This window comes from Lepidochelys olivacea (genome assembly GCF_965140295.1).
Source record: "Lepidochelys olivacea isolate rLepOli2 genome assembly, chromosome: 5".
NCBI lineage: Eukaryota > Metazoa > Chordata > Testudines > Cheloniidae > Lepidochelys > Lepidochelys olivacea.
Window position 1 is genome coordinate 110,197,515 of NC_140415.1, and position 27,610 is coordinate 110,225,124.

General features: G+C 43.6%; 1 protein-coding gene across 2 annotated transcripts in view; it reads right to left on the reverse strand.

The window, feature by feature from the left end:
- The window catches only part of TTC39B (tetratricopeptide repeat domain 39B), a 137,803-nt gene extending 114,536 nt beyond the window's left edge, over positions 1 to 23,267 (reverse strand). The window contains exon 1 of one of the 2 annotated variants that reach the window (XM_084627999.1): positions 23,032 to 23,267. In XM_084627999.1, the coding sequence (XP_084484125.1) occupies positions 23,032 to 23,076 (45 nt within the window). In that variant the 5' untranslated portion in view covers positions 23,077 to 23,267. The remainder of the gene's footprint in view (positions 1 to 23,031) is intronic. The other variant, XM_084628000.1, reaches the window with a different exon arrangement.
- Between the last annotated feature and the right edge of the window lie 4,343 nt (positions 23,268 to 27,610).

The following is a 27,610-nucleotide window of genomic DNA, read 5'->3' on the forward strand; positions in this document are numbered from 1 at the left end:
TGCTTTTAATGTAATCCCTACTTTATGGGGGTGAGCCATCCACAGTCCATATCCACCTGCTTTGGCTCAGTGGAAGGTATTGGTGAACAGTAATAGTATGTAGACTGGAGAGTTGCAGGATTCCCCTCTTCTCCTCCCTTCATTCCTATAATAAATTGTCTATACAGATGTTGAGATCCACAAGGGTATCTAGGCCAATTCATCTTTAATTACTTCTCAAAGACCCCACTGAACTGATACAGCTGCACCACCTACTTTCAGTCTGTATCAGCGGTGAGGCATCAGAAACATGCTGCATAGGAGGCTATGGTTAGAGCTTTCTTAGGGAAGCCTCCACTATTCAAGTTTGGTTCAGATCATCAAACAGAACTGACAAGGCTTGGAGGAAGGCCTCTCAGTTTGACAGCACCAGGCTCTCGCACTCCAGGAAGGGGGAGGGCCATTCTAGTGCTTCTCCTGACAGAAGGATGATAACCAGGCTCACCTTTGCATGATCAGTAATATAGGACTGAGGAGAGGAACAGGAGGTGACACTGGGTTAATAAAAGCCCAGAATCACAGGCAAGTATTGTCAAACCATTCAGGCAAATGTAACGGGGAACAGGGCTCCGTGGGCAGCGAATGGAGTGCAGCATTTTCTCCACACAGCTGTCTTACTTGCTCCTGCAATAGCTGGATGACATGGGCCTGTAGGGTTGGTTGTCGACCTAAAAGCTGCAGTTGGGGAGCTGGATCCCTTCTGCCATCACCGGGACCACTCCTTTTGCCTATGTGGTCCATGCAAACTGTCATGAATGGGAAGTGGGTGGTTAGAACAAGAGTTGGAAGCCAGGAGGCTGGCAGGTTCAGGTTACCACGAGGTCAGAGTCAGGCAGCAGGGGAGGAGCAGGTAGCGCAGGGGAAGCAGTCCTAAGCAGGGGAAACCCAGTTGCATGGATGACTCCATGTTCCTCTGCTTGGTTGAAATAGACCCCAGGGAACAAATCAAGACCCCTGGAATTCCACCAGTCAGATCCCAGGACTGCACTTCTCTGTCAGAGTTGTGCTTTGAGTTCTGGTGACTTAACAGGTCACTGGGCGGCAGTTTGGAATATACTGCATCCTCTGAGCCTGTGGACCAGGGTTCGTGATCCATGACTCCTGACACAAGTAAGAGTCAATTCACTTAACTGTTCGCCTGATAGATACCATACAATACAAGTGCAGGGATAAGAGCAGTCATTTCTTATTCTTTTAAATAAAAAATAAAACAAGCAGTTCCCACAGGAACAGTCTGTTCTTCCCACACATACCACTTTCATTCCCTTATCCTTCTTCTATTTGCACATACTTTGCTTTACATTGCTTAGAGGGATTTCACAGAAACAGAATGGATCTAGTCAGGATGTTTACATACATTAAGCAAACTGACTGAAGTAGAATTATTACTTCTGCGCTTTAATCCAGCAAATGGGTCAGCAGACAAAACATAACAAATACTTTGGTAGAATCCTTGATGAAGTTTCTTGCAATAAAGTTATTTACATTGTGTTATGAAGTCTACCTTCTGCACCTGCTTGTCCCTTATTTTGGGTTTGACCAAGTAGCATGAATCAGAACAGCTACTCTGTCTACCTAGTCAGGCATTTCCATCCGGATCAAGAACAGCAGCAAGCCAAAAGACTCCTCTTACCCACCCAAAGGGAAATGCCAAGGCTTGAGAACTGCAAGAAAAATCAAACCAGGAGTGACAGGAATGGAATCAGCAACTGTTGCTGCTCATGCTGTAATGGTGAAATAAAAGCCCAGAATCACCAGCCCAGAATGGTGAAAAGAGGAAGGAAAATGCCAGACACAGAAGGGCCTGTGGGCAGACCAAGGGAGAAGAGATGTATCTGCCTTTTAAAAATGCTAACATATAATTTATTCCCCAAGCCTCAACCCTACAGGGGTTAGCCCCTATTATTACACTTTACTATAAAAACCTGCTATTTTCTGGAAAAAAAAAGTGTCCCTTATCACCAGATTCCTCCTCCTAAATCAGCTCAGCTGCTGACTGCACAGCAGTCTTGCAATACTGAATGACTCCTCCCAAAGAGACCTTCCAATCCCAGCAATTTATCTCCAGGTCCAGCTCCACATCTGATCTGCCCAGCTCACAGATAGAGGTTTCCTAATCATCATCACTCCAAGTTACAAACCACAAGGCACTACCATGTTATCTAACAGGACATTAGGCTGCACGAAAGGGCAAGTCCTCAGGATTCAGCCCAGCTCCTCATAAAACTGGCATGTTTTACCAATCAGAACCAGGATTGGTTGCGCTGTAGCTGCATACCCAAACAATCCAAATCAAATATGTATGCTGATGAATGGACTAGTCCAATACTAGAAGATATATAGGTCATGAGTACTAAGCCAAGACATTTCCTCTCTGCAACCTTTCCCTAGAGCCTTGCTAAGGAACTTCAAGACTGATATGCAGTACTTCTCTGTACAGCCTCGCTAGCAGAGAAACCACCCATTTTATTGTGGAAATAAACTGATTATTTGAAGACCAGACCAGTGCTTGATAGGAACTAGGGTGTCTTGTAATCTTAGTACAATAGAACCTCAGAGTTACGAACACCAAAGATACGAACTGACCAGTCAACCACACTCCTCATTTGGAACCGAAAGTATGTAATCAGGAGGCAGCAGAGACAAAAATAAAAAAGCCATAGGGTACAGTAGTGTGTTAAACATAAACTACTAAAAAAATAAAGGGAAAGCAGCATTTTTCTTCTGCATAGTAAAGTTTTAAAGCTGTATTAAGTCAGTTTATTTGTAAACTTTTGATACAACCACCATAACATTTTATTGAAAGTTACCAATATTTCTGAGTTATGAACGACCTCCATCCCCGAGATGTTCGTAACTGAGGTTCTACTGTACATTAATCCCCTATGCTACCTCCACCCTCTCCACACACTACAGCCTTGATTCTGAGCTGCATCCAACCTGCAAGGAGGCAGAGGACAAAGGTGGCTATATACAGAATCACTTCATCCATCCCTCGTATAAAACCTGGCTGTTTAAATAGGCTACTTGTAGTTGCATTTACTGGTGGAGAAACTAGCTAATCAGGCACAAGTATTTTTCAAAATTACTGCTGCATTCAATTTCTCTCTATTAGAACAGTTCTACCTAACAGCAGGTAATTGTGTAAAGGAGTTTCATGAGAGATCACTTATATGGCATGGTATAGATAATGAAACAGTTGGAGAACCAGCTTATTAGAACTTGCTCTTCAGCCTTTAGTTTAAGGTACCAGGTTCAACTAGTCTGACATAATTACAGTTAGTAATCAGGCCACAGTTTGTCACTTTCAATCCTCCCATCTGTGCCAAGGAAGCACTTGTTGGTAAAGTTTTTTTAAACATATCCTATTGTACATTAAACTTCTGATTTTTTAAGCATTGCTTGTTAATACAACTGCTTTGTAGCCCCCCAAAATGTTGCTGTGCTTCTATTACTAATTACTAATGTTAACTTGGTCACAAGTCACCAAGTATGAAAAAAGGAGTTTTAATTTTTAATCGTTAATTCCTCGTAGTTGCATCAGGTGGTGCACTGTATCAATTAACCTACACAGAAGCAAGTTACATAGAAAAGAAAGCTACTACATCACATTATGTGAGAATGATTTCAAGAAATGTCACCTAGGCATACAACGAGGAGGGATAAGGAGATGGTGGTTTGAGTTATGTCTTTTGCAACTCTGAATTGAAAACCTGATTTGTAGCATGACTACAAAGGAGGGAGTGGGTAAAGCTGACAGACTACTTCTTGGCAAAAGAAAAGGAGGGTAGAATATAAATAGCTGAGGTGAGGAGCTCATTGCCTGTCCTGAACTTTACACCAGTTAACCAATTACAGATGCTCACAGTTTCTTTAGATTTCTAAAGCTACCAAGAAAAACAGTAGAAATTACTTAACTGCTGTACATGTGCATCTTGGGCTAAATCTATAGCAACACAAATACCAAGCACCCACAATGACTTTATTTCTCCTTCATGTGATGTATTTGAACACACAAATTTCCTACAGTGCAACCAGCTGGCATTAGAAACTCAGGTCTCCTTTTTAAGTGTACATATGAAAAGACATTTGAGCAAAAAATGTCAGTTTATCATTTTTATTAATACTTTTCAGAGGTAACTGCCAAACAAGAGGATAAACTGACTTAATATGCTACAAGTGTGATTCAGAAAGGATGCCTTTGCTCACGACTGGCAGAAACAAATTGAAAAATCAAGTATGAAAAGAACATTAACATTACTAGCTTAGGTATTGGCGGTCTCCTGTCAAACACAGGAGGCAGAAATAGAAAACTAAGCCATTTTGTTGATACATGTATCCACAAAAATGCTCTAGCTATATTATTCATCACATATTTAGTACCACTTAGCAGTGGGAAATTCCAGTTCATGGTGCTCAATGGTTTAAACGTTTTTATCCCAGCAATTTTAATTCCTTTAAAAGAAAGGCTTGTCATGATGTAATTCTTGCTGCAATCCTAGTATGTGATAACGATGTCACCATTATGGAGCTTTAAAGTGTCTCTGTAGACTACTTTTTTCTGACCAGCTAACAGTATTGCCTGCAATATTGAAACAGCAACATGCTTAGAAGCTAAAGTTCTGTACAATTAGAGAAGCTCCTTCTAATAAGGGATTAACGTGACATTTGTCCTGAGCCAACCTGTTTACAACAAGATGAAATAAAACCCTAAAATAACTCTCCTAGAAATGCATAATTAACCTCCACAATGCCACTGGACACTCGAGATTTTATTGGTGGGGTTCAAAACCCATTTTAAAATCAAATTGACACAGCCAATTTTCATAGCGGTAAGGAAAATAATGATTTTATAATCTATATGTACACCTTTTAGAGTGTGTCTTTTCAAGATGCTATTAGAGAAGAATGCCTAATATCAAAAAGGTACCATTTAGAATATGTAGTTGGTTAAGAGAAGAACCAATTCTTGAGTAACAGAAGCAATCAGCCCAGGCAATAACTTTAGAGCAGAAGCATGGAGAGAATAAAAACCCTGTAAGTCCTGCAGACATCCATCACAGAAGTGTTTTTCAAGTGGCATGTAGTTTTAATCAGAAGCATTCCAAAGGCATATGTAGTCATATAGATATTGTGTTTAATAACTTATGTTATCAACTTACAAAAATCTATTAACATAATTTTTATGAGCTCCTGATTTGTTATTCCTGTCCCCTTCACTTCAATTCTTCACCAACTGTGCCCCCAAACAGCATAATACATGATGATGCCCCCTCTCTTGGAAAAATACCTTTCATTAAACTGTCACTGATAGCAATTCCTGTTATAGTAAAGATCAAAACATCAGAAATAAATTCTGTGGATTTTCAGATTATGTATCCGCTTTGATTTCATCAGCTCTGTGCATTTAGCTCTGGTAAAGTTAGGGATCTGTGAAACAATCTAGTGTATTTTCTTTTGGCAGGTTTTTAATGCATTTGCTCCCAGGCCCTCTTGCTTCTCCATCCACGTAATGGGCAATTCATGTGAGCTTCGGAATCCTTGTTTGAAGTACAATGAACAAAATCAGAAGATATACAAAATTAGTTGCTATCAGATTCTTCATTATATCCTTGCCATACTCAAAACTAGTCTGGTGTGCTAACAACATGATTAGGGCTATGTGATTACTTAGATAGAAAATATAACTGTTTGGAAGTTTGCTTTCTTTGTGTTTTTACTGCAACAATAGGTTAAGACTTCTGTGACTATCATATTTTAAAGACGCCAGAGTATCCTCACAGAGCTGCTGCCTAAATCCTCTATGTTTTTCCTCTAGTTGAAGAAGAGAATGGACAGAGTAGATTTGGCCCAGTGGAGGTAGGAAACAATCAGCAGACCTTCTAAAAAATAAGGGTTTTTAAGTCTGAAGATGAAATTTGGGGACTTCATGTCACTGGTAGCAACAGGAGACTCTAACCATCAATAGCCTGCATCATATCAATCCTTTTAGGAGTGCTGTATCACTCCTATCTGGGTCATAATAATAGTTGATACAAAACCTCATGAAGTCCCTGCACCTTTGGACAAAAGTGAACTAGGGGATTGAGGGGGAAGACTGATATGTCCATCAGCCAGCTGTTGACAATGGGACAGGGAGGGAGTGAGCACTTTTGAAATCATCTTTGGCTCTTCCTAAATAACAAGGACCTGTTACAGACCAGAGAAACAATACAGTGTAAAACAGAAGAAATTGGTATATGCAAACAAGCACAGTTCTTAAAACAGGAAGGAGGAGAAGTAACCTTAAGTTTAAAGGGTGATTAGAGATAAAAAGGAAACCAAGAGTGAGACACCACTACTTAATGTCTATCAAACATTTCTAGTGTGCCTAGCACTACATCATCTAAGCACCAAATAGTTGAACAATTAAAGATTCAGGCTATTTGTGCAGTAATTTATATGTCATCTGCAGCAATATGTCTACAAGAAGCAATATCATTGTCAAATTCCTACCTGGCAAATATAAGTTTACTCCTTCCCCTCGCTCACCTCGATTTTTTTTTAGGTATGATGATCATGCAGACATTTAATTGTATTAATAATGTAACTGTAGCTTAGAAATGAACTGCTCAATATGCTGGTAATGCTGATCAAGTTTATTAGCCTGGACGACTAAAACAGTTATTGAACCGTTTCCCAGCACACAATCCTATGGTAAACTGAAGCAGAGTAGAAGATGGATTAGCCAGAAATTTCGAAGTGATTTTATAACGACTGGATTTGTTTACCACATTTGTCCTGCCCTTACACTCAAAGACAGTAAGGCAATTCAGAACTATAATACAATTCTTGGACTTAAAAGAACATTGTACAGAGCAAAAAAAGACTTACAAAAAGTATTTTACAATGCAACAAAGATCTGAGGCAAGAGTTAACAGTCCTACCTTGGATTTCAGTTATATTTTTGAAAAGTTTTCTATATGAAATTTTTAAAATTAAATAAGTTCAGTAGATATGTGTCATGGTATACAGTATCCATTGTATTCAGCATGTCTTGCATTCATTACAGCCATATTATTTTAGATTTGTCATCCTGCTGCTACTTCTGCCAAACTGTCAAACTAACTGCCCTGTGGCCAGTCTATTTTAGAAGAGACAACAGCCATCCTGTATTTTCTACTGATTAAAGCAAGCTGTGGCCATATATAGCTCTTTAATCCAAATTACATTAAAAAAAAAACAGACACTGAGCTGCTACTAAATCTTTCTTTCTCAAGGTTTTAGACAGACTTTGTTTAAGCTCAGTAGAACACAGCTTAATAGTGCCAGCTACTTCAGTGTTAAGTGTCAATTAGCAGCACACAGGCAGATATGTTTAACTGGATTTTTCAGAGTTGCATGTTTTTCATGCTGGAGACCTTCCACCTGGACAAGGGATATTTAAACATAGTATACAACAATTTGTTTTGACAGGTGTGTGGGGGTTTTTTATTAGTACTCAATGTAAGCTTTATGTTTTCTTAACAATAATTTTGTAGCTCATAACACTGAATTACTATAACACTGCAGTTATGTAAACTTCTGCTTGACTTCTCAAATGTGTGGTTTTTAATGTAGCTTCTAAACTTCCCTGAAAAATCTGATGCAACCTTAAGACAGAGCACGATTCTGGAGTTTAAAAGTGTTATTTTACTAAAGTTCACAATTACTTCAAAGCCTTCAAATTCTCTTTTTTTCTCGGAGGAGACAGTGCTATTGGCCATATTCCTTAAGGTTTCTAACAGCTGATCTCAGATATGAAAGTTGTTTGATGTCTTATAGCCTTTTACTTTTTAAATGCTTTTTTCATATTCAAATGCTGAAGTCTGCCTTATTATGCTTTTTTCTTGAGCAGGCAGAAAAAGAAACTTGACAGTTAGTCATCATAATCCTCCTGAAATTCTGCAAGAATCTTTCGCGAAGTAATGTTAATAATATCCATTAAGAGAAGCAGCTCTAGAATTTTGCAGTGTGTTGTAACCCTCAGTCTTGGGAATGATTTAACAAATGTTTATTTGTAACACTTTTGCAATACAAAAAGGAATACTCATACAGTTTGTGCCAGCCCACCTCTAGTTTAAAAAAAGAGGGGGGGGGGCTGGCTTGCTCAGATTATGCAGAGTCTCTCAGATGATTGTTTCTTTGGATATCCTTGTGCTGAGCTGAAAGAGAATGCATGCTTGTAAATGTTACTCCTTTCAAATATTGAGGATACCTTGTGTCTGGTCATTTTTTGTTATAAAAAATATATACGTAGATAAAGTATCCTGCCTGGGGATGGCTAATCTTCTATAATGTTTATTCATTAGAATTTATGGTTTGTCTTCTCAGCTTGGGTACTTGGCTAGAGGTAGAGAGGAAGTCAGTACTCCGAACAGCTCCACCGTCTGACCATATATTGTGAAGCTAAAGAGGGTTTAAAAAAAAAAAAAAAAGAGCCAGTGGAGCCTCTGTGTTTGAAAATGAGGAGGAATAACCCAGCTATACTGTATCACGATTCACCACATGCCCACTTCCAAGATGGAAAAGTTACATATGTGTAAGTAAATTTTACTTCTGTCTCTCTGTTCCAACCCTACAGAATTTACTTTTCTTCTCCACTCCGCCCCACGGACAGCGGGAGATATGGGGCACGCTCTCCCTATCTACCTCTCTCCACTGTAGTGCTGCAGTGAGACAGGGAGACTTCAGAAGGGGTCAAACAAAACAAGCAGCAGGATAAATAGGCTAAAGCAGTCTCAAATCTCTTCAGACTACTGTACCCCTTTCAGGAGTCTGGTTTGCCTTGCGTACCTACCCCCAAGTTTCTCCTCACTTAAAAACTACTTCCTTACAAAATCAGACCTAAAAATACAAAAGTGTGACAGCACACTATTACTGAAAAATTGCTTACTTTCTCATTTTACCATATAATTAAAAACTAAATCAATTGGAATATAAATACTGTACTTACATTTCAGTGCATTGTATATAGAGCAATATAAACAAGTCATTGTCTGTATGAAATTTTAGTTTGTACTGACTTTGGTAATGCTTTTTACGTAGCCTCTTATAAAACTAGGCAAGTATCTAGATGAGTTAATGTACCCTCTGGAAAACCTCTGTGTACCCCCATGCATACCTGTGGTTAAGAACCACTGGGCTAAAGCACAACCTTGAGACCAGCCTCCGCTGGTACGAGTTCAGCACTACAAGTGAGAAAAAGTCCAAGTTTCTCCAGTTAAGCAGGGCCTGAAACTCACTACAAAAATTCTGCACCAGTCCAATCCAAGTCAGGAGCATTAGTGAAAGCATTCCCACACACTTCCCCTCGTGGGAAAAAGCTCAAGTGGCACTTGTTTCTCTCTCAGCATACAGGCCCTAAAAACCTCTCTTTCCCACAGTGACTTGTTTCTCGCTTCTCCGACCCACTGGGGAGGGAATCCCAGCAGTGGTTATTCTCTCTCCCATCACTTTTCTGGGTTAGGGCTAAGCAAGCAAATTACTTGTGCCTGCCTTCCTATGAGTATAAAGAAGAGAAATCCTAGCACGTAGGATTCTACCGCTACACTTTAAATTATTGTGGAGAACAAGGATTGTAACCAGACTCTAAAGTATCTGCTACTGCATCCAGCCAATGGATAAATTGGCATGCTTTTTGCTTAATTGTTTAGCTAAATGCAATCAGTGTCCGTCCACATTTAAGTTATCATTGTGCTCTGGTGGTCACCAACAAAACGAATGGAGCTGTTCACTCTTTAGCTAGGTCTACACTGTGAGCTAGGGTTGCAATTCCTTTGCTTGTGTACACATTCACACTAGCTCTCATCAAGCTAGCATAAGTATAAGTAGCAGTGTAGCCATGGTAGCACAGATAGTGGCAGGAGAGGCATGGGTGAGCCACGCCGAGTACAATACCCACCTGATTCAGGAGCAAATATGTGTACATGAGCAATGGAATCACACCCCTAGATGCCAGTGTAGACGCCACCTCTCAGAGCCAGTCCATATAGCATGTTTTATCACGCACCAACATGCTCATACCCTGCTCCACTTGGACATGTTACACCAACATCCCCTGAAAAAGGCAAAATTTGCTATGTAGATGAACTCTTAGAACTAGAGACAGATTCATTGAACAGGCCAAGCTGTGTTTAGCACAAGTCTGGGGCCTAAGAGACGTGTCCGTAAGCCACTTTTACAGCTCACCACTCAGTCCTTAAAAGTGAATGTCTATGGCCATAAAAGGTCATTATAGTAGCCAGGCACTTCTTGACCACACTCCTTTTTGGATGGGCACATTTCCTACATAAAGGCCAATGGGAGGTGGCATAGGTGCCCACACATCCTGCTATAGAAAAGGAATCTCCAAGTAACTAGTTAAGTTGGCTTTAAGTCTTCTTTGTAATGCCAGGGCAGCACAGAGTAAACTTAATGGTAGGCAAATCTGACCCACTGTTCTAAGCTCTGTCTGGGCAACAGAAAAAAACTTCAAGGTTTACGTGCAACTTTCCAAGTGAGAGAGATTTTCATTTTAAAAAAATATTATCTAATTTCTAAAGATTATCCAACTTCTCTTCTCAGAGAAGTGCTTAAACTATCCCTTCAATATTATATTTTCCATTTTTCATATAGGAGTGTCCAATGTTAAGGTCCCTTGCAGTCTTATGATTCTATGTTTTAGTGGAAAACAGTATACAACATGTTCTCTTACAAGTTCACATATATACAGATGTCTCATGCAGATGTATACTTTCATCTACAGATCTCTTTTCCAAGTTGTTACACTAGTGAAATCACAACCTAAAAGAAGACCAAATTCCGAATGCTTGGACTTCCAAACACCAGCTGCTGTGTCCAGAAGTCTTACACTTGAGTTCTGGAGTGCTACACATACTTTCCAATATTAGTGTAGTTTTTAATCCAGCCATCTAGCTTCTTGAAAGCCTCTAAAAGACGGGCTTCAAAACCATAAAAACATCAGCTTCAGGAACATATAATTATTATGTTTTTGAGATAACAGCTAAAATACTAAGCGTTTCCTCACTATTTAGCAGCACCAGAAGAAGTATCGCCTTTTATATGCCTGCTTCCAAACCATGTCAAGGAAGAGACTGGAGCATGTAGGAAGCAAAGTTGTGAGGAACTGGTGCCTGGTATCTTCCTGCTTCCTGCATATATGGCACCCGAAGAAAATCTTGCATTAGATTTACCCTGGACTAGAGTAGGGAGAAGACATCTGCATTTTATACCTGGTCCTTAAAGTAGAACTTTCTCCTGTCAAAGCTTATTTAAGTTAGAATAGGCGGATGCTTCCTGTTGGTTAAAAAAAAAAAAAATACCATATCCTGGGCTAATAATTTAGAGATGCAATAGAGCATCCTCAAGTTACTAGGAAATTAAATACAATAAGCTCTGTTCACACAGTATTAAAGACACACAGTTTATTATTAAAGAGAGTCAGGAAACTTAACATATGACTCGAATCCTACAGCACTACAAGTCTGTCACATTCCACAAATAGTTATAGTTCACACCCCAAAGACTTTCCAACATACTTCTCTGGAAATTAACTATTTACATTTGGGAAATAGCTGCAAACACATATCTAAGGTGGCCACTGTGTATTTAATTTAGGCAGGCTGCATATCACTCCCTTCAAGCTGGTAAGTACTCAAGTCCTGCATGTCTTCCTTCTTATTTTTGAGAAGGGGACATCTTCATCCACCCTGTTGAACAGAGAGGTGAAGCAGACTAGGCAGGAGAAAAATCCACAAACTTTTGCTGTTATTATCTAGATTATAGACTTTCATCAGTACTGGGTTTATAGAACAGCAACACAACTGTTTATGTTGCTATCAACCTATTTTTGCAACTGTAAAATAAATTCCAGGTACTTATTTATAGAAAGCAGCAGAAGTTGTGGAGAGGGATTCAGGATAAAGAATATGCAAGTGGGGAAAGTAATTCTAATATCAACATAACTCCATTTTTAAAGTTTGCAGTTGATTCTCTGTAACTGAGTTAATTTTTGCAAGCTTTTTTCCTCTTTTAGATTTAAAGCCTCTCAGTGATTGATAGGTGCCTTTGCATCCTTTAACAAAAAACAAAAATCTCTTTCACAACGTTTCTGGGCATATATCACAGCTTTAGATAACATTTTCTCATCCTTACGTATGAAAGTAAGTTTTGTACACAGACCCCAATATTATGAATTTTGAGACTATTAACATCCACCATTTTCTCAATAAAAAGTTTGTGGGGAAATAGGAAAATGATTGTGTTGTTTGCTCTTCACTAACATATTTACAGTCTGACTCCTACAAACTGTTGAAGCAGCAATCCCCATGCTTGTCAAACTAAGCCCTGGTCTACACTAGGAGTTGAGGTCGAATTTAGCAGCATTAAATCGATTTAACCCTGCACCCGTCCACACAACGACGCCCTTTTTTTCGACTTAAAGGGCTCTTAAAATCGATTTCCTTACTCCACCCCTGACAAGGGGATTAGCGCTGAAATCGGCCTTGCTGGGTCGAATTTGGGGTACTGTGGACGCAATTAGACGGTATTGGCCTCTGGGAGCTATCCCAGAGTGCTCCATTGTGACCACTCTGGATAGCACTCTCAACTCAGATGCACTGGCCAGGTAGACAAGAAAAGGCCCGCGAACTTTTGAATTTCAATTTCCTGTTTGGCCAGCGTGGCAAGCTGCAAGTGACCATGCAGAGCTCATCAGCAGAAGTGACCATGATGGAGTCCCAGAATCGCAAAAGAGCTCCAGCATGGACCGAATGGGAGAAACGGGATCTGATCACTGTATGGGGAGAGGAATCCGTGCTATCAGAACTCTGTTCCAAAAGACAAATGCCAAAACATTTCAAAAAATCTCCGAGGCCATGAGGGACAGAGGCTACAGCATGGACGCAACACGGTGCTGCGAGAAACTTAAGCTCAGACAGAAAGCTTACCAGAAAACCAGAGAGGCGAACGGCCGCTCCAGGTCCGAGCCCCAAACATGCTGCTTCTATGATGAGCTGCATGCCATTTTAGGGGGTTCAGCCGCCACTACCCCAGTTGTGTTGTTTAACTTCTTCAATGGAGGCAACACGGCAGCAGGTTTTGGGGATGAGGAAGATGATGATGAGGAGGAGGTTGTAGATAGCTCACAGCAAGCAAGCGGAGAAACTGGTTTTCCTGACAGCCAGGAACTGTTTCTCACCCTGGACCTGGAGCCAGTACCCCCCGAACCCACCCAAGGCTGCCTCCTGGACCCGCCAGGCAGAGAAGGGACCTCTGGTGAGTGTACCTTTTAAAATAATATACATGGTTTAAAAGCAAGCACGTTTAATGATTAATTTGCCCTGGCATTCATGGCTCTCCTGGATATACTCCCAAAGCCTTTGCAAAAGGTTTCTGGGGAGGGCAGTCTTATTCCATCCACCATGGTAGGACACTTTACCACTGCAGGCCAGTAGCACATACTCGGGAATCATTGTAGAACAAAGCACTGCAGTGTATGTTTGCTGGTGTTCAAACAACATCCGTTCTTTATCTCTTTGTGTTATCCTCAGGAGAGTGATATCATTCATGGTTACCTGGTTGAAATAGGGTGCTTTTCTTAAGGGGACATTCAGAGGTGCCCGTTCCTGCTGGCCTGTTTGCCTGTGGCTGAACAGAAATGTTCCCCGCTGTTAGCCACGCGGAGGGGAAAAGGGCAGGGGCTAGCCACGCGCTGGGGGGAGGCAAAATGCAACCTTGGAACGAAAGCACATGTGTTATGTATGTAATGTTAACAGCAAGGTTTACTGTGAAAGGGTGTACCCATTGTTCTATAAAATGGGTCTTTTTAAACACCATTGTCCCTTTTTTTTTCCTCCACCAGCTGCATGCGTTTTAAGGATCACAGGATCTTCTCCTTCCCAGAGGCTAGCAAAGATTAGAAGGTGAAAAAAAAAGCACTCGCAACGAAATGTTCTCTGAGCTCATGCTGTCCCTCCCACACTGACAGAGCACAGACGAATGCATGGAGGCAGACAATGTCAGAGTGCAGGAAAGCACAAAATGACTGGGAGGAGAGGTGGAGAGCTGAAGAGAGTAAGTGGCGGGTTGAAGAGAGGGCTGAAGCTGAAAGGTGGTGGCAGCGTGATGAGAGGAGGCAGGATTCAATGCTGAGGCTGCTGGAGGATCAAACTCTCATGCTGCAGTGTATGGTTGAGCTTCAGGAAAGGCAGCAGGAGCACAGACTGCTGCTACAGCCCCTGTGTAACCAACCGCCCTCCTCCCCAAGTTCCATAGCTTCCTCACCCAGATGCCCAAGAACACGGTGGGGGAGCCTCCAGCCTCCCAGCGACTCCACCCCAGAGAATTGCCCAAGCAACAGAGGGCTGGCATTCAATAAGTTTTAAACTTTTGAAGTGCTGTGTGGCCTTGTCCTTCCCTCCTCCACCACCCCTCCTGGTGCTTCTCTCCTCCATCACTCCTCCCAGGCTACCTTGGTAGTTATCCCCCTATTTGTGTGATGAATTAATAAAGAACGCATGAATGTGAAGCAACAATGACTTTATTGCCTCTGCAAGCAGTGACTGAAGGGAAGAGGGGGAGGGTGGTTAGCTTACAGGGAAGTAGAGTGAACCAAGGGCAGGGGGTTTCATCAAGGAGAAACAAAACAGAACTTTCACACCGTAGCCTGGCCAGTCATGAAACTGGTTTCCAAAACTTCTCTGATGCGCACCGCACCCTCCTGTGCTCTTCTAACCGTCCTGGTGTCTGGCTGTGCGTAACCAGCAGCCAGGCAATTTGCCTCAACCTCCCACCCTGCCATAAACGTCTCCCCCTTACTCTCACAGATACTGTGGAGCGCACAGCAAGCAGAAATAACAGTGGGAATATTGGTTTCGCTGAGGTCTAACCAAGTCAGTGAACTGCGCCAGCGCGCTTTTAAATGTCCAAATGCACATTGTACCACCATTCTGCACTTGCTCAGCTATAGTTGAACAACTCCTGACTACTGTCCAGGCTGCCTGTGTATGGCTTCATGAGCTGTGGCATTAAAGGGTAGGCTGGGTCCTCAAGGATAACTATAGGCATTTCAACATCCCCAACGGTTATTTTCTGGTCTGGGAATAAAGTCCCTTCCTGCAACTTTTGAAACAGAGTTCCTGAAGATGCGAACATCATGTACCTTTCCCGGCCATCCCACGTTGATGTTTGTGAAATGTCCCTTGTGATCCACCAGTGCTTGCATCACTATTGAAAAGTACCCATTGCGGTTTATGTACTCGCCGGCTTGGTGCTCCGGTGCCAAGATAGGGATATGGGTTCCGTCTATGGCCCCACCACAGTTAGGGAATCCCATTGCAGCAAAGCCATCCACTATGACCTGCACATTTCCCAGGGTCACGACCCTTGATATCAGCAGATCTTTGATTGCGTTGGCTACTTTCATCACAGCAGCCCCCACAGTAGATTTGCCCACTCCAAACTGATTACCGACTGACCGGTAGCTGTCTGGCGTTGCAAGCTTCCACAGGGCTATTGCCACTCACTTCTCAACTGAAAGGGCTGTTCTCACCTTGGTATTCTTGCGCCTCAGCTCAGGGGAAAGCAAGTCACAAAGTTCCATGAAAGTGCCCTTACGCATGCGAAAGTTTCGCAGCCACTGGGAATCATCCCAGACCTGAAACACTATGAGGTCCCACCAGTCTGTGCTTGTTTCCCAAGCCCAGAATCAGCGTTCCATATGAACCTGCCCCATTAGCACCATGATGCCCACATTGGCAGGGTCCGTGCTTTGAGAGAAGTCTGTGTCCATGTCCTCATCACTCACATCACCACGCTGATGCCGCCTACTCGCCCGGTATCGCTTTGCCAGGTTCCGGTGCTGCATATACTGCTGGATAATGCGTGTAGTGTTTCATGTGCTCCTAATTGCCAAAGTGATCTGATGCTCCGTGCTTGCCATGGTATGGTGTCTGCACAGAAAAAAGGCACGGAACGATTGTCTGCCATTGCCCTGATGGAGGGAGGGGCAACTGACGACATGGCTTACAGGGTTGGCTTACAGGGAATTAAAATCAACAAAGGGGGTGGCTTTGTGAGAAACTGAATGGCCCCCTCAGGGATAGAACTCAAAACAGAACTCAAAACTGGGTTTAGCAGGCCATTGGATTTCACAGAGGGAAGGAGGGAGGGAGGAGAAAATGAATACAAAACGAATCTGGTCTATTTCTTGTTTTGAGCCACTTCATCTATCTTTATACATCTTGCTGGCAGCAGACTGTGCAGTACGACTGCTAGCCATCGTTATCTCCTGGGTGCTCGGCATAAGACGGTGCAATATGACTACTGGCCATCATCTTCTGCTAGCTGCAGATTAAAAGACAGTGTACTGCCCATAGGACTGAATCGCCACGAGACAAAACAAGGGACATGACCTGGCTGAGTCACTCCCATGTTTGCCCAGGTTCCCAGTTAAAAGAGCACCCAGAACTACATTGACAATGGCTACCAGTCATACTGCACTGTCTGCTGCCAAAAGGCAATAAACTGCTGCTGTGTAGCAATGCAGTACCACATCTGCCAACACCCAGGAGACATACGGTGACAGCGAGCTGAGCGGGCTCCATGCTTGCCATGGTATGGTGTCTGCACAGGTAACAAGAAAAAAGGCGCAAAATGATTGTCTGCCCTTGCTTTCTCGGAGGGAGGGAGGGAACGGGGGCCTGACGATATGTACCCAGAACCACCCGCTACAATGTTTTAGCCCCATCAGGCACTGGGATTTCTACCCAGAATTTAAATGTGCGGCAGAGACTGCGGGAACTGTGGGATAGCCACCCACAGTGCAACGCTCCAGAAGTCGACGGTTGCCTCAGTACTGTGGACACACTCCGCCGACTACATGCACTTAGAGCATTTGTGTGGGGACACACACAATCAACTGTATAAAAACGCTTTCTACAAAACTGACTTCTATAAATTCAACCTAATTTTCATAGTGTAGACATACCCTAAGCAATGTGGTGGGGGTGGAATGAAGAGAATGGAAGACAAAAAGGGCACATTAGACTCTCCTATTAAAAACAAAACAAAAAACACTCATATGCATCTAACAACTTCTCAATTGCTTTATTATACAAACATCTTCCCTTCTCCTCCTCCCCCAATTTTGGTCAGACATAGTCCAGACAGATTCCTCATTGTATTCAGCAAAAACAATGAGTCCTTGTGGCACCTGAGCGATTAACAAATTTATTTTAGTCTAAGGTGCCACAAGGACTCCTTGTTGTTTTTGCTGATAGAAACTAACACGGCTACCACTCTGAAACCTATCATCGTATTCAGAGATTTCATAGTTTTCCTACTATTGCATTTTCAATGGGCAAAGATTTATTTTTCCACTTCAAGATTTATAGGGCTACCTGGATTTTCTTCAACTTTCACAAGATTCTTTGGTGGAGAACATACATTGAAAACTTCAGATCAACAGAAGCATTTGGAATTGTGTGCCACTGAATGCAGGATTCATCGAATGAAACTGTTTTGCAAACTTTAGCCTTCACTAACAAATAAGTCCAAAAACTCTGAAGTGCATTTTCCATCTGTATTCCTGAACTCTGAGGCCATGCCTACACTACAAAGTTTGGTTAATGCAAGTTCCGTCGGCATATAGCCACTGACTTTTAGATATTGCCTGGATGTGCGCGTACATTGGGCTGCTTGCATTGGCGCTACTGCACGAGTGGTTGGGTTGATGAAAACTGCAGAGCACATAGGGAGGTATCCCAGGGTGCTGCGCAACCCCATATGGCACAAAGTCTTATGGGATATTTTCCCATTGCTTTCTGGAAAACCAGCAATTTGCCCAGGGATTCCCACAATACTACTTTCAACATAGCATAGTGCTTGTTCTATCCCATAATTTTTGCATCTTTTTTAAAACTCCTACAGTACTGTATGTTGCTTTTTGGTCTCTGCCATTTCTCTAGCAGAAGCATGGACCTTGCACAGCTCAGCACAATTCTTATAACTGTTGTTAATACAGCATGTGTAATTCTATTGTACTTGCGTACCTTCAATGAGTATTACTACAACAGCGAGTGCGAGGAGGATGAAGAGGTGACGTTCAACCACAATGACTGGATACTAATGGACATAGTGAATAAAAATAGCATGTTGCTGCTGGCATTCCTGGAATAGCTATCCATGGTGGATTGTCACTTCTGGGCCCAAGATACAAGCACAGATAAATGGGATTGCACCATAGGGATCATAGCAATAGTGAAGAACTTTCAGATGAGAAAGGCCACATTCCTCAATCTGTGTTCTGTGCCCACCTCAGCATTCAGAGCAAGGAAACCAGACGGACAACTGCTTTGGCAGTGGAGAAGCAACTGGCAGTCACACAATGCTGGATTGCTATCGGTCAGAGGCTACTCACTTTGGAGTTCAAAAATCCAAGTGTGCAAGGCCATTAAGCATATCCTACTGCCCACGACTGAGACTTTAGGCAATGTGCAGGAAAGAGAAGATGGATTTTCAGCAATGGGGTGCCCAAACTGGGGCATAAACAGTACACACAGCCTTATTCTGGCACCATCCCACCTTGCTAGCAAGTACATAGATAGGTATTTTTCCATCGTTATGCAAGTCCTAGTGAATCAGTGAGGGTACTTCAATGACCATGTGGGCTAGTCAGGGAAAGTACATGATGCTTACATCTTTAAGAACACAGAACTTTTCCAAAAGCTGCAAGCAGAGATACTGTTCTTCCCCAACTGGTGCATTCCCATTGACAAGGCTGAAAGGTTGAAATAGTGATCCAGGGAACCCAGCCTACCCTTTGCTTCCCTGGCTCCTGAAGCTGTACACTCCCCATCTTCACAGCACTAAAGAAAGATTCAACTAGCAGCTGTTGAATGTACACAGCTCAGTTGGCCTGGAGACAATGAATGAGACAGATGTCTTTAGCCTTCTGTAGGACTGTGGACTAGACCCTGAGCTGAGACACCCTGCCCTTGGAGGAGGCTGAGAGGAGCTGCTGGGATTGCCGCACACCACTTACCCCAAGGACACTGAGGACCTGCAAGCTACAGACCCACACGAATGGACTAGAGTAGGAAGTAGCCCAGGGGAACCAGACCTTGGTCAGGTTGTGCTGTTGCAGTATGAGTCAATGTGTTTTGGCAGGATCCTTGCTGACCCAATGGTGGGATCCCCTGCCACTGACAGGGGCCCTGGGCTAGGACCTGGTGAAGTAGAGTGGGCTTGGATCCCCCTAACTCCTCCTGTCAACCCCAACCCAAGCCCCTAGACTGTATGTGCTGTCTGCCTTAGCCAGGAGGTGAGGCTACAGACTGCTTAATTGCCTACTTTTCTGCCCCACCTGGAAGGCCAGAACCATTGACTGTGTTTGCTGTCTGCCTTAGCCAGAAAGATAGGCTAACAACTATCTGATTGCTATTGCTCTGTCCTGCCTGGAGGGCCAGAGCCATTGACTGAGAGTAAAAAGAAAAAGAGTACTTGTGGCACCTTAGAGACTAACACATTTATTTGAGGATAAGCTTTTGTGAGCTACAGCTCACTTCATCGGATGCATGCAGTGGAAAATACAGTGGGGAGATTTTATATACACAGAGAACATGAAACAATGGGTGTTACCATCACTCTTGTTACAGCGTGTATGGTAACACCCATTGTTTCATGTTCTCTAACAAGAGTGATGGTAACACCCATTGTTTCATGTTCTCTGTGTATATAAAATTTCCCCACTGTATTTTCCACTGCATGCATCCTATGAAGTGAACTGTAGCTCACAAAAGCTTATCCTCAAATAAATGTGTTAGTCTCTAAGGTGCCACAAGTACTCTTTCTTTTTGCGGATACAGACTAACATGGCTGCTACTCTGAAACCTGACTGAGTACTGTCCACCCTAGCCAGGAAGCCTGGGCTAGGGACTACAAATTAACTGTTAATTGCCTGACTCAGCAGGTCAGAGTGGCCCCTACATATGCAAAGAAACAGAGAACAGCACATGGTAAAAACATTTTAGCAGCACTTTAAAGGGGTGACGTACTTTAAAAACACCAAATAAACAAACATTCACATTTAGGTATTAAAAACATACTACGATGTTTCATTCATGTTACAAAACATGTTGTGCATTGTGGTTAATCCTGTGATAGCACAGTTCACAGCAGCACGCGTAGGGGAAAGTTCCCCTGCAACAGGAGAGAAACAAGGCCACCATTCCCAGAAATGTTTGGGAGAGGATTGCAGAGTACCTCCATGAAAGTTTCAGCAAGGTTGCTGAAGAGGATGAGAGGGACAGCCCTATTCAGGGGAACAAAGAACTCCAAGTGGTCCCAGCAGCCTAATCCAATGAGCCAAAGAATGGAAAAGTGGATGCCATCTTTCTTCCACCTCTATCGAAACTGAGGACACTGATCTTAAGTAGATTATGTAATTCTGACTATCCTACTATTTTTCTATATTGTGTGTTATAACTGTGTTGGTTCCAGGATATTAGACAAGGTGGGTTAGGTAATATCTTTTATTGGACCACTTTCTGTTGGTGAGAGAAGTTTTTGAGCTTACACACCTTTTGAAAGCTTGTCTCTCTCACCAACAGAAGTTGGTCCAATAAAAGATATTACCTCAACCACTTTGTCATACTAATTTTCTAACATTTTAAAACTTAAGCAAGCAGTTAAACATCAGTGCCTTTGTTTTCTAAACTTGCAGATGGGACAGATACCATTTTCAAATGGGGAAAGGAGGAAGAGGAGATCTTGGGCAATGAAATGTAAAAAATGCTTATAAGGAACAACATAGGTACACATTTACCCAAGCTCCCTTCCCCTTTATAAGAAGGCTCATCTGTGCTTCCCTAGCAGAACTGCCTTGAAATACTCATACCACAACAGTCACAAGGAAGTAGGCTGAGTACAAGGCAGGCAAGGGGTTGGGGGAGGACAAAGAGTATGGTTGAATGGCAAAAGTCAAGAGGTTACACTAGATAGGCATACTTCAGAAAATGAAAGTGAAGCCAATAGAAAGGAACATGAAGTATTATCAAAGTTTAAGCTGGAATTCAGGAGGACTGAAAGGAATTAACCACACAGAAAGCTAACTTGGGCACCCTTGTAGATAGTTCAGTTAAAGCTTTTGCTGAAAGTCAGTGGGAATCACAAAAAAGTAGTTAATATTGGAATGTTTAAAGACTGGAATAGAAAAATATTAGAAGAAAATGGCACATCCTCACCTGGAATAGTGTTTCATAATCTCAACAGAAGATACAGAAGACACAGAAGTCCAGAAACAGGAAATAAAGTAATCAGAACACTGGAGAGGCTGTCTGAAGAGTGTGAAAAAAATTCAGACTATTTAGTTGAGAGGTGGCTATCCAAAGAACAGTATAAACCATAGGAATAGAGTAGGGTACTCAATTAAATTGAAAGGCAATATGTTTAAAACTAACGCAAGAAAGTGCTTGTTTAAAAATACAACTCATAATTGGCCTGCCATGAAATATCATTGGACCAAAGAGCTTAGCAGAAATCAAAAAGTTAGACATTTATTTAGATGAGAACACCTAGTATCACACAAGATAAAATAAATTCCTCCTTACTTCAGGGCATGAGCCAACCACTGACTGACAGGGAGACTTAAGTAGTACTGCAAAAAGAAGGGAGAATAACAGAACCAAGGAGACAGAGTGCAAACCACAGCAAGACAGGAAACAAAAATTTGAAACAAAGGCTAAAAGCAGAGAAGTCCAAGGTGAGAATTCAGTGTCCGCCCCCCTGTCACACCAAATCCACCCCTGGTTACAGAACTATGCTCTAGAACTTCAGTTTTGTGTTTGTTTTGAAGTTGTTTCTAGCCCTCAAAATGTGAGCCAAATGAAAACCAATGCAGCGCTGTCCTGAACCAGGAGATTCCAGCAGCTCCCTCAACACCTATTCTTATATGTTCATACTTCATGTTTTCACAAAAACAGCATGAACATTAAATTAGTAAACACTCTCTGATGAAAGACATAATACTCAGGATTAATAGGGAAGATCCCCACTCCCCTCTTATTTTCCCTGTACCCACTTAGTACCTTTAAAGAGTAAACAGACTAGACTGTAAGTTATAAAAGAGTTGAAAGCCGGTACTACAACTGTTATGGAGTAGCCCTGCCAATTGTTGCATTTATTTATTTCTTGGTTTGCAACGTTACTCTCTGTAGCTCCCAGATGCTCCGAAAACAGGAAAGTCTGTGCAAATTATCATTACTCTGAATAGTCAGTTTCACTAGCCAACAGACCTAAAAACAGGAGAGGAGGAAAGTTACCGCTTATAACAAAACTAGGTGCGTGACTCAGACAGAAGTGGTATTGTTTGCCCACGTCCCTCTCAGCCGCCTACAGAGAATGACAGGGGCAGCGAAACGCAGGTAGTGTCCGTTTCAGCATCAAGTTTCGTTTCCCCGACTCCCTCTCTCCGGCTCGCGCTCCCGCTTGACAGCGATTCTATGGCGCCGACCACGGCCACTGACAGAGGCGCCGACCCAGCCGCCGCCTCGTTACCCGCAGCGCCCTACGGAGCCGCCAGAGGAAGCGCCACATCCCCGGGGGGAGAGAGCAGGACGAACGCGGGGAGAGGGGAAGCGGCCGCAGGGATGGATAGAGGGAGGCGGACGGGGGAGACCGAGCGTCTTAACAGCCCCTCCGGAGCAGGGGCAGGTCGCGGAGCAGCGCCGCGCTCCCCCGGGGCTGCCAGCTCGCGGCTTCCCCGCTCAGGACTCCCCGGGCCAAAGGGGCCGCCGACGTCGGCGGGCCTCCCCCCGCCTCAGGGCGCCTCCTGCCCGCGCTCTCCCCACCTGTTGGCCGCGCCCTGCCCGCCGGCCGGCCGCCCAGGGCAGCGGCTGGGGGGCGCGGGGCCGGACCCCGCTCGGGGCGGGGGGCGCGGAGCCCCGGGGAACCCTACTCGCCGGGCCGGGTTACCTCCTCGCCAGCGCCCTCCTCCGCTGCGCTGCCCGCGCACGCCATGTTCGCGCTACCCGCGCGCGGGGCCGCCGGCTTCTCTCAACGGCCGGCCGGCCGGCTGGCTGGCGGCGGCGGCGCCTCCCTCCGCGGCCGCTTCACTCTCGCGCCAGGCGCTGCCCGCTGCCCCCTTCCCTGCGATCGCCGGCGTAGAGTCCGCGGCCACCCTTCGCCGGCCCAGCGGGGAAGAGGGAGCCGCTCCCACGGCCCTGTCCCGCCCCCTCATTTGCATAGCCCACGCCCGGCAGCCTCCTGTGGCTTGGCCCCTCTCATGCCCTACCTTTGGGACCCGCCTCCTCATTTGCATGCCAAGTCCCTCCCACAGGGGGGACGCTGTTGCTTTGAGTACTTTGCTCCGCGGATGGAGCTTTCCCCCTGCGGGCGCCAGGTCGTTCCCCTCCCCCGCCCCGCGCCGGGCTTAGCCGCCAGCACCTGTTCCCGGAGGGCCACCCATGTCCCCACTTCAGCAGCCAGCCTGCAAATCACACAGCCCAGCCAGCCGCCACGGGCGAGCGCCTCGCCTCGCCTCGCCTCCCCGTGCTGCAGCTCTGTCCCCTGCGGCAACAACTGCAGCCACGCCGCCAGCTCGCCTGATTTTATCACCACGGGTCTGAGCCTCGGGGCGGTTTTTTAAGCCTCAGTCTGCAAGATACTGACGACTGCACGCCAAGTAGCTTTCGTTTTAAAATGAAAATGAAGTTGCTGGCGCTCATGATTGTAGCCCCCAAACTGTATCCGAAAGGGTCAGAAAGGTCAGGAGAAAAGAAAGATAAGCCAGGTTGAACAACATCGTCTATTTTAAAAAGCAGTTCCCTGTGAGGTAAAACAGCAGTTCAAGAAGGGATAACGGTAACATATTGCAATTTGCATACCGATAAAATTAGTTTGCATATTAGCGTATGCAGTGTTGTAGCAGTGTCCCTCCCAGGATCCTAGAAAGAAGAATTGGGTGAGGTAAGATCTTTCACTGGACCAACTTCTGCTGGTGAGAGACAAGCTTTCAAGCTTACACAGAGCTCTTACAACCCAAAGAATTTCTAAAGTCTGCCTTGTTTACTGGTGGAACTTCCCTGTGGACAATTAAAATAGACTAGCTCGTGATCATTCACTTTCAGGCACTTATTCACTCCTCCAATGATAAAATGTTTGGGATGCTTGTTTAAAATAAATCAGTGACTGCTGCTTCTATTAGAATATGGGGGGCGGAGGAGGAGACAAACTAATGGAAGTATTTTTTACTGGTTTTGGGGATTGAAAACTCCCTCTTTCCATGGTCCAAAATTTTAATGTCCTTATTCAGACCCCAATCTTGCAGTGAACTCTAAGGGGCTGTGCACATGCAAGTAACATGTACATGTAAGTCTAGTATTGTCAACTCTTGGCAATCATGAGTCTTGGAGTATTTGGTGATTTTCTTATAACCAGGTAATTTCATGAGAATTTCACTCTTTAAAAAAATTTCTAGCTCTCATGATTGCAGAGAAAAGCTTTTAACTCTTACAGTTAAATAACCACAAGGCAAATAAGATTAAGTTGTTCTGAGTTTCATGTTGCTGCCTGACTCATGACTGAATGCTTGCTGTTAACCAAACCATATCTAAAATGGTTCATTAGCAGGACTACTTGGTAGACTCTCCCACAAGGGGCCAAATCTCAAGATGTTTTGAGCATCTGCAACTCCCTGCAGAGCAGACTGCAAGAGCAGACGTCCCTCAACCCTCTGTCAATGGGAACAGAGGATGTATGGAAAAGCCACTCACCACCCAGAAGGCTCAGGTCCTCAGCAGTCAAAAGTAGGCAGGCAGCAACATCCCAGAGAGATGAGATCTGTCTACTCCTAGCCCATCCCAAGCTAGATAAAGCAGAGTTCACAAAAAGTATTGGGGGAGAAGGGGTAGATAGAGAAGTACAGCCCTAAAATGAGCACTTCCCTGTTGCATGACCCCCCATCCCTGCCAGTTGGGCTTCAAAGAGTTCTGTTACCTTTTGTTTTCATAAGCAGTGGAGACCGTGGCTGTCATCTTCTCCTTCTCCCTTCCCCATCCCCCAATGCCTTTCAGATTTAACTATAATCTGATATCTTTTCTTAGATTCAGCTATACACAGGTTTGACAGTATGGATGGATAAGTAAACTGCCAGCTGCTCTTATATAGTCTTCCGCAAGAAAGCTTTTGCATCAAGTTGCCAGTGAAAACCCATCTATACCAGTATAGCTCTCTAGGACAGATCTGAAAAACACAGAGTGCTATTTTACTCTATAGATGCAGTTTGCAGGCCCATACATGCCTTCCAGTTGAGTCAGTGCACACAACTTTTCAGCGCCATGTGCTAATTGGTAGGCCTTTCCCAGCTCCACCTAAACTTGTTACACTTCGTATGCAGAGTACTTTTTGCCTTTACATTAGTTACTTCTCATAACTAAACAATTTGTATCCCCTTTTTACAGATGGAGTAACCCCCTTACTCAAATGAGAAGAAGGGTTACAATCTAAAGGGCCAACAAAACACAGTTAGATACAGAAGGCCCATAGTTCACCCCAATGGGGTAAGAATACTATCATGGAGAAAGAAAAGGAAGAAAACTGTAAGGAGGAACTGACTAAGTAATTACTACAAGCAGTATACCAGATCCCACAAGGCCATCTTCCCTCACTTCCCCACCCACAATGAATGAGTCCCCCTACAGAAGGGCCAACATAGTAGTTAGGATTACAGTATTTAATTACCCCATTTGGAAAAGAAGAGAGGGGTGCAGAAAACAAAAGCATATAGATCCCTTCAAAACCATCGGGTTTCTGCACAAGGAGGATTAAAAGTCTACACATGAGGATGCCTCAACATTACCCAGATTACTCATTGTTTCTTTTCTTCTTAAGAACTTGGCTCCTGCTCTAGCAAGGAGTATCTCTGGCCTAGCATTCTCATCTTTCCTCCTGCCCCACAAATTTTTCTAAGGGAGTATGCACAGTTTGGGGTGCCTGGTATGAGCAGAAACTGGCATTTACTGAGGATAAGCTGAGAGCTCTGGCTGAGCCCTCAATTTCCCCCCCAGGGTTCCCCATCTGAAGATTGGGAGAGTCAGCAACATTTTTCCCCTCAGTCTTTTACACCATCTCCCTTTTGGGGAAAAGATCCTTGGCTTTTTATTGGTTCAGAAGCTCTGACTTTTCCCAGCTTCCATGGGCTGCTTTCTGAGGAGGTGGGCTTTCATTGCTTTGGTTAGCCTGGGGTTATCCCTAAAGAACAAACAGAACCTGCTGATTATAAAAGCCTCCATTACCTTTTAAATCCTAAGACTAACTCATTCATGTTTCTACATTCACTTGCTTTAGCCTTGTAAATAATTCTGTAATTTTCTCTATTTAATAAATCTTCATATGATTTATTACAGGATTGGTTACAAGCTTTGTCCGTGGTGTGAGATCTAAGGCACAACTGACCTTTTAGGGCTAGGAGTAACCTGAATATTGCTGTGATTCCTTGTCTTAAGGGCCATCTATCACAGAGACTTGCATAGCAAGATAGATGGAGAATCCAAGGGGACTGTCTATGACTCTATGTTAAAGCTATTAAAGTGCCTGAGGAGTTTGCACTTGCTGCAGCTAGTTAGTGAAATTTTAGTTCAGGGCACAAATCTCAAATTGGTTGTGAGTTCTGCTTTTTTAAACAGTCTGCCCTGAGGTTGGTACTCACACTCTTATGCCACTGTTGGGAGTGTCACATCCTGTTATTAATGTGCTGACTAGCATGAGCCTCCTTAGTGTTAGAATATTATTGCAGCTTCTGAATACAGTAGCTAGCATTTTTACCCATACAAACATGCATTCCCAGCTTGTGTGCATGCAAAGTTCTTGTGCAACCTACATTTTGAAAAGTAAATGATTTTGGGTAAGCAACCTGAGTGAACTTGAAAGGGGGCTTCTTTATAGTACCTCAGGTTAGTCACCTCAAGATTGACACACTCCAAGTCCCTAACTGTATTTGAAAACTTAGGCCTACACGTATACAAGGCAGCATCTCCCTCATTCAGTGCAAATGGTGCATTAGAACTACCTTGAAGCAAGGTCAGTCATCTTTTGATTAAGTCAATACCTAACACTGAACAACAGATCAAATTCTTAATAGGATAGCCAAGTTTTGAAGACATTGCTATTATTAGATCCAATAAATTGCAAGCTTGCATTAGTCATCACACTGCCCACATGTGCAGGTACTTTATCAGGAAATAGCTAACAGGAACCACAGAAAAACTCAATTTAGAACAAGATAGGAAAAAACTCCTGTCAAAATAGTACTCTTAGGGAATCAACAGAAGATCAGCACCTTAAGCTAGACAAAGTAGGGCATCAGTTTCAAAGGGACAAAAATTCTTACATTCCTAGACTTGCCCAATCCCTCAGGGATGTCTTAACAATCTCTCACATTTACTAGGCTTGTATACAGTTCATAGGTCCCTAGCAGAAGAGGAGCGGGGGGGAATCAACCGATCTCTAGATTTTCCCTTGTCTTAGGGATACTGGCCAGTCTTCCCCATTACCA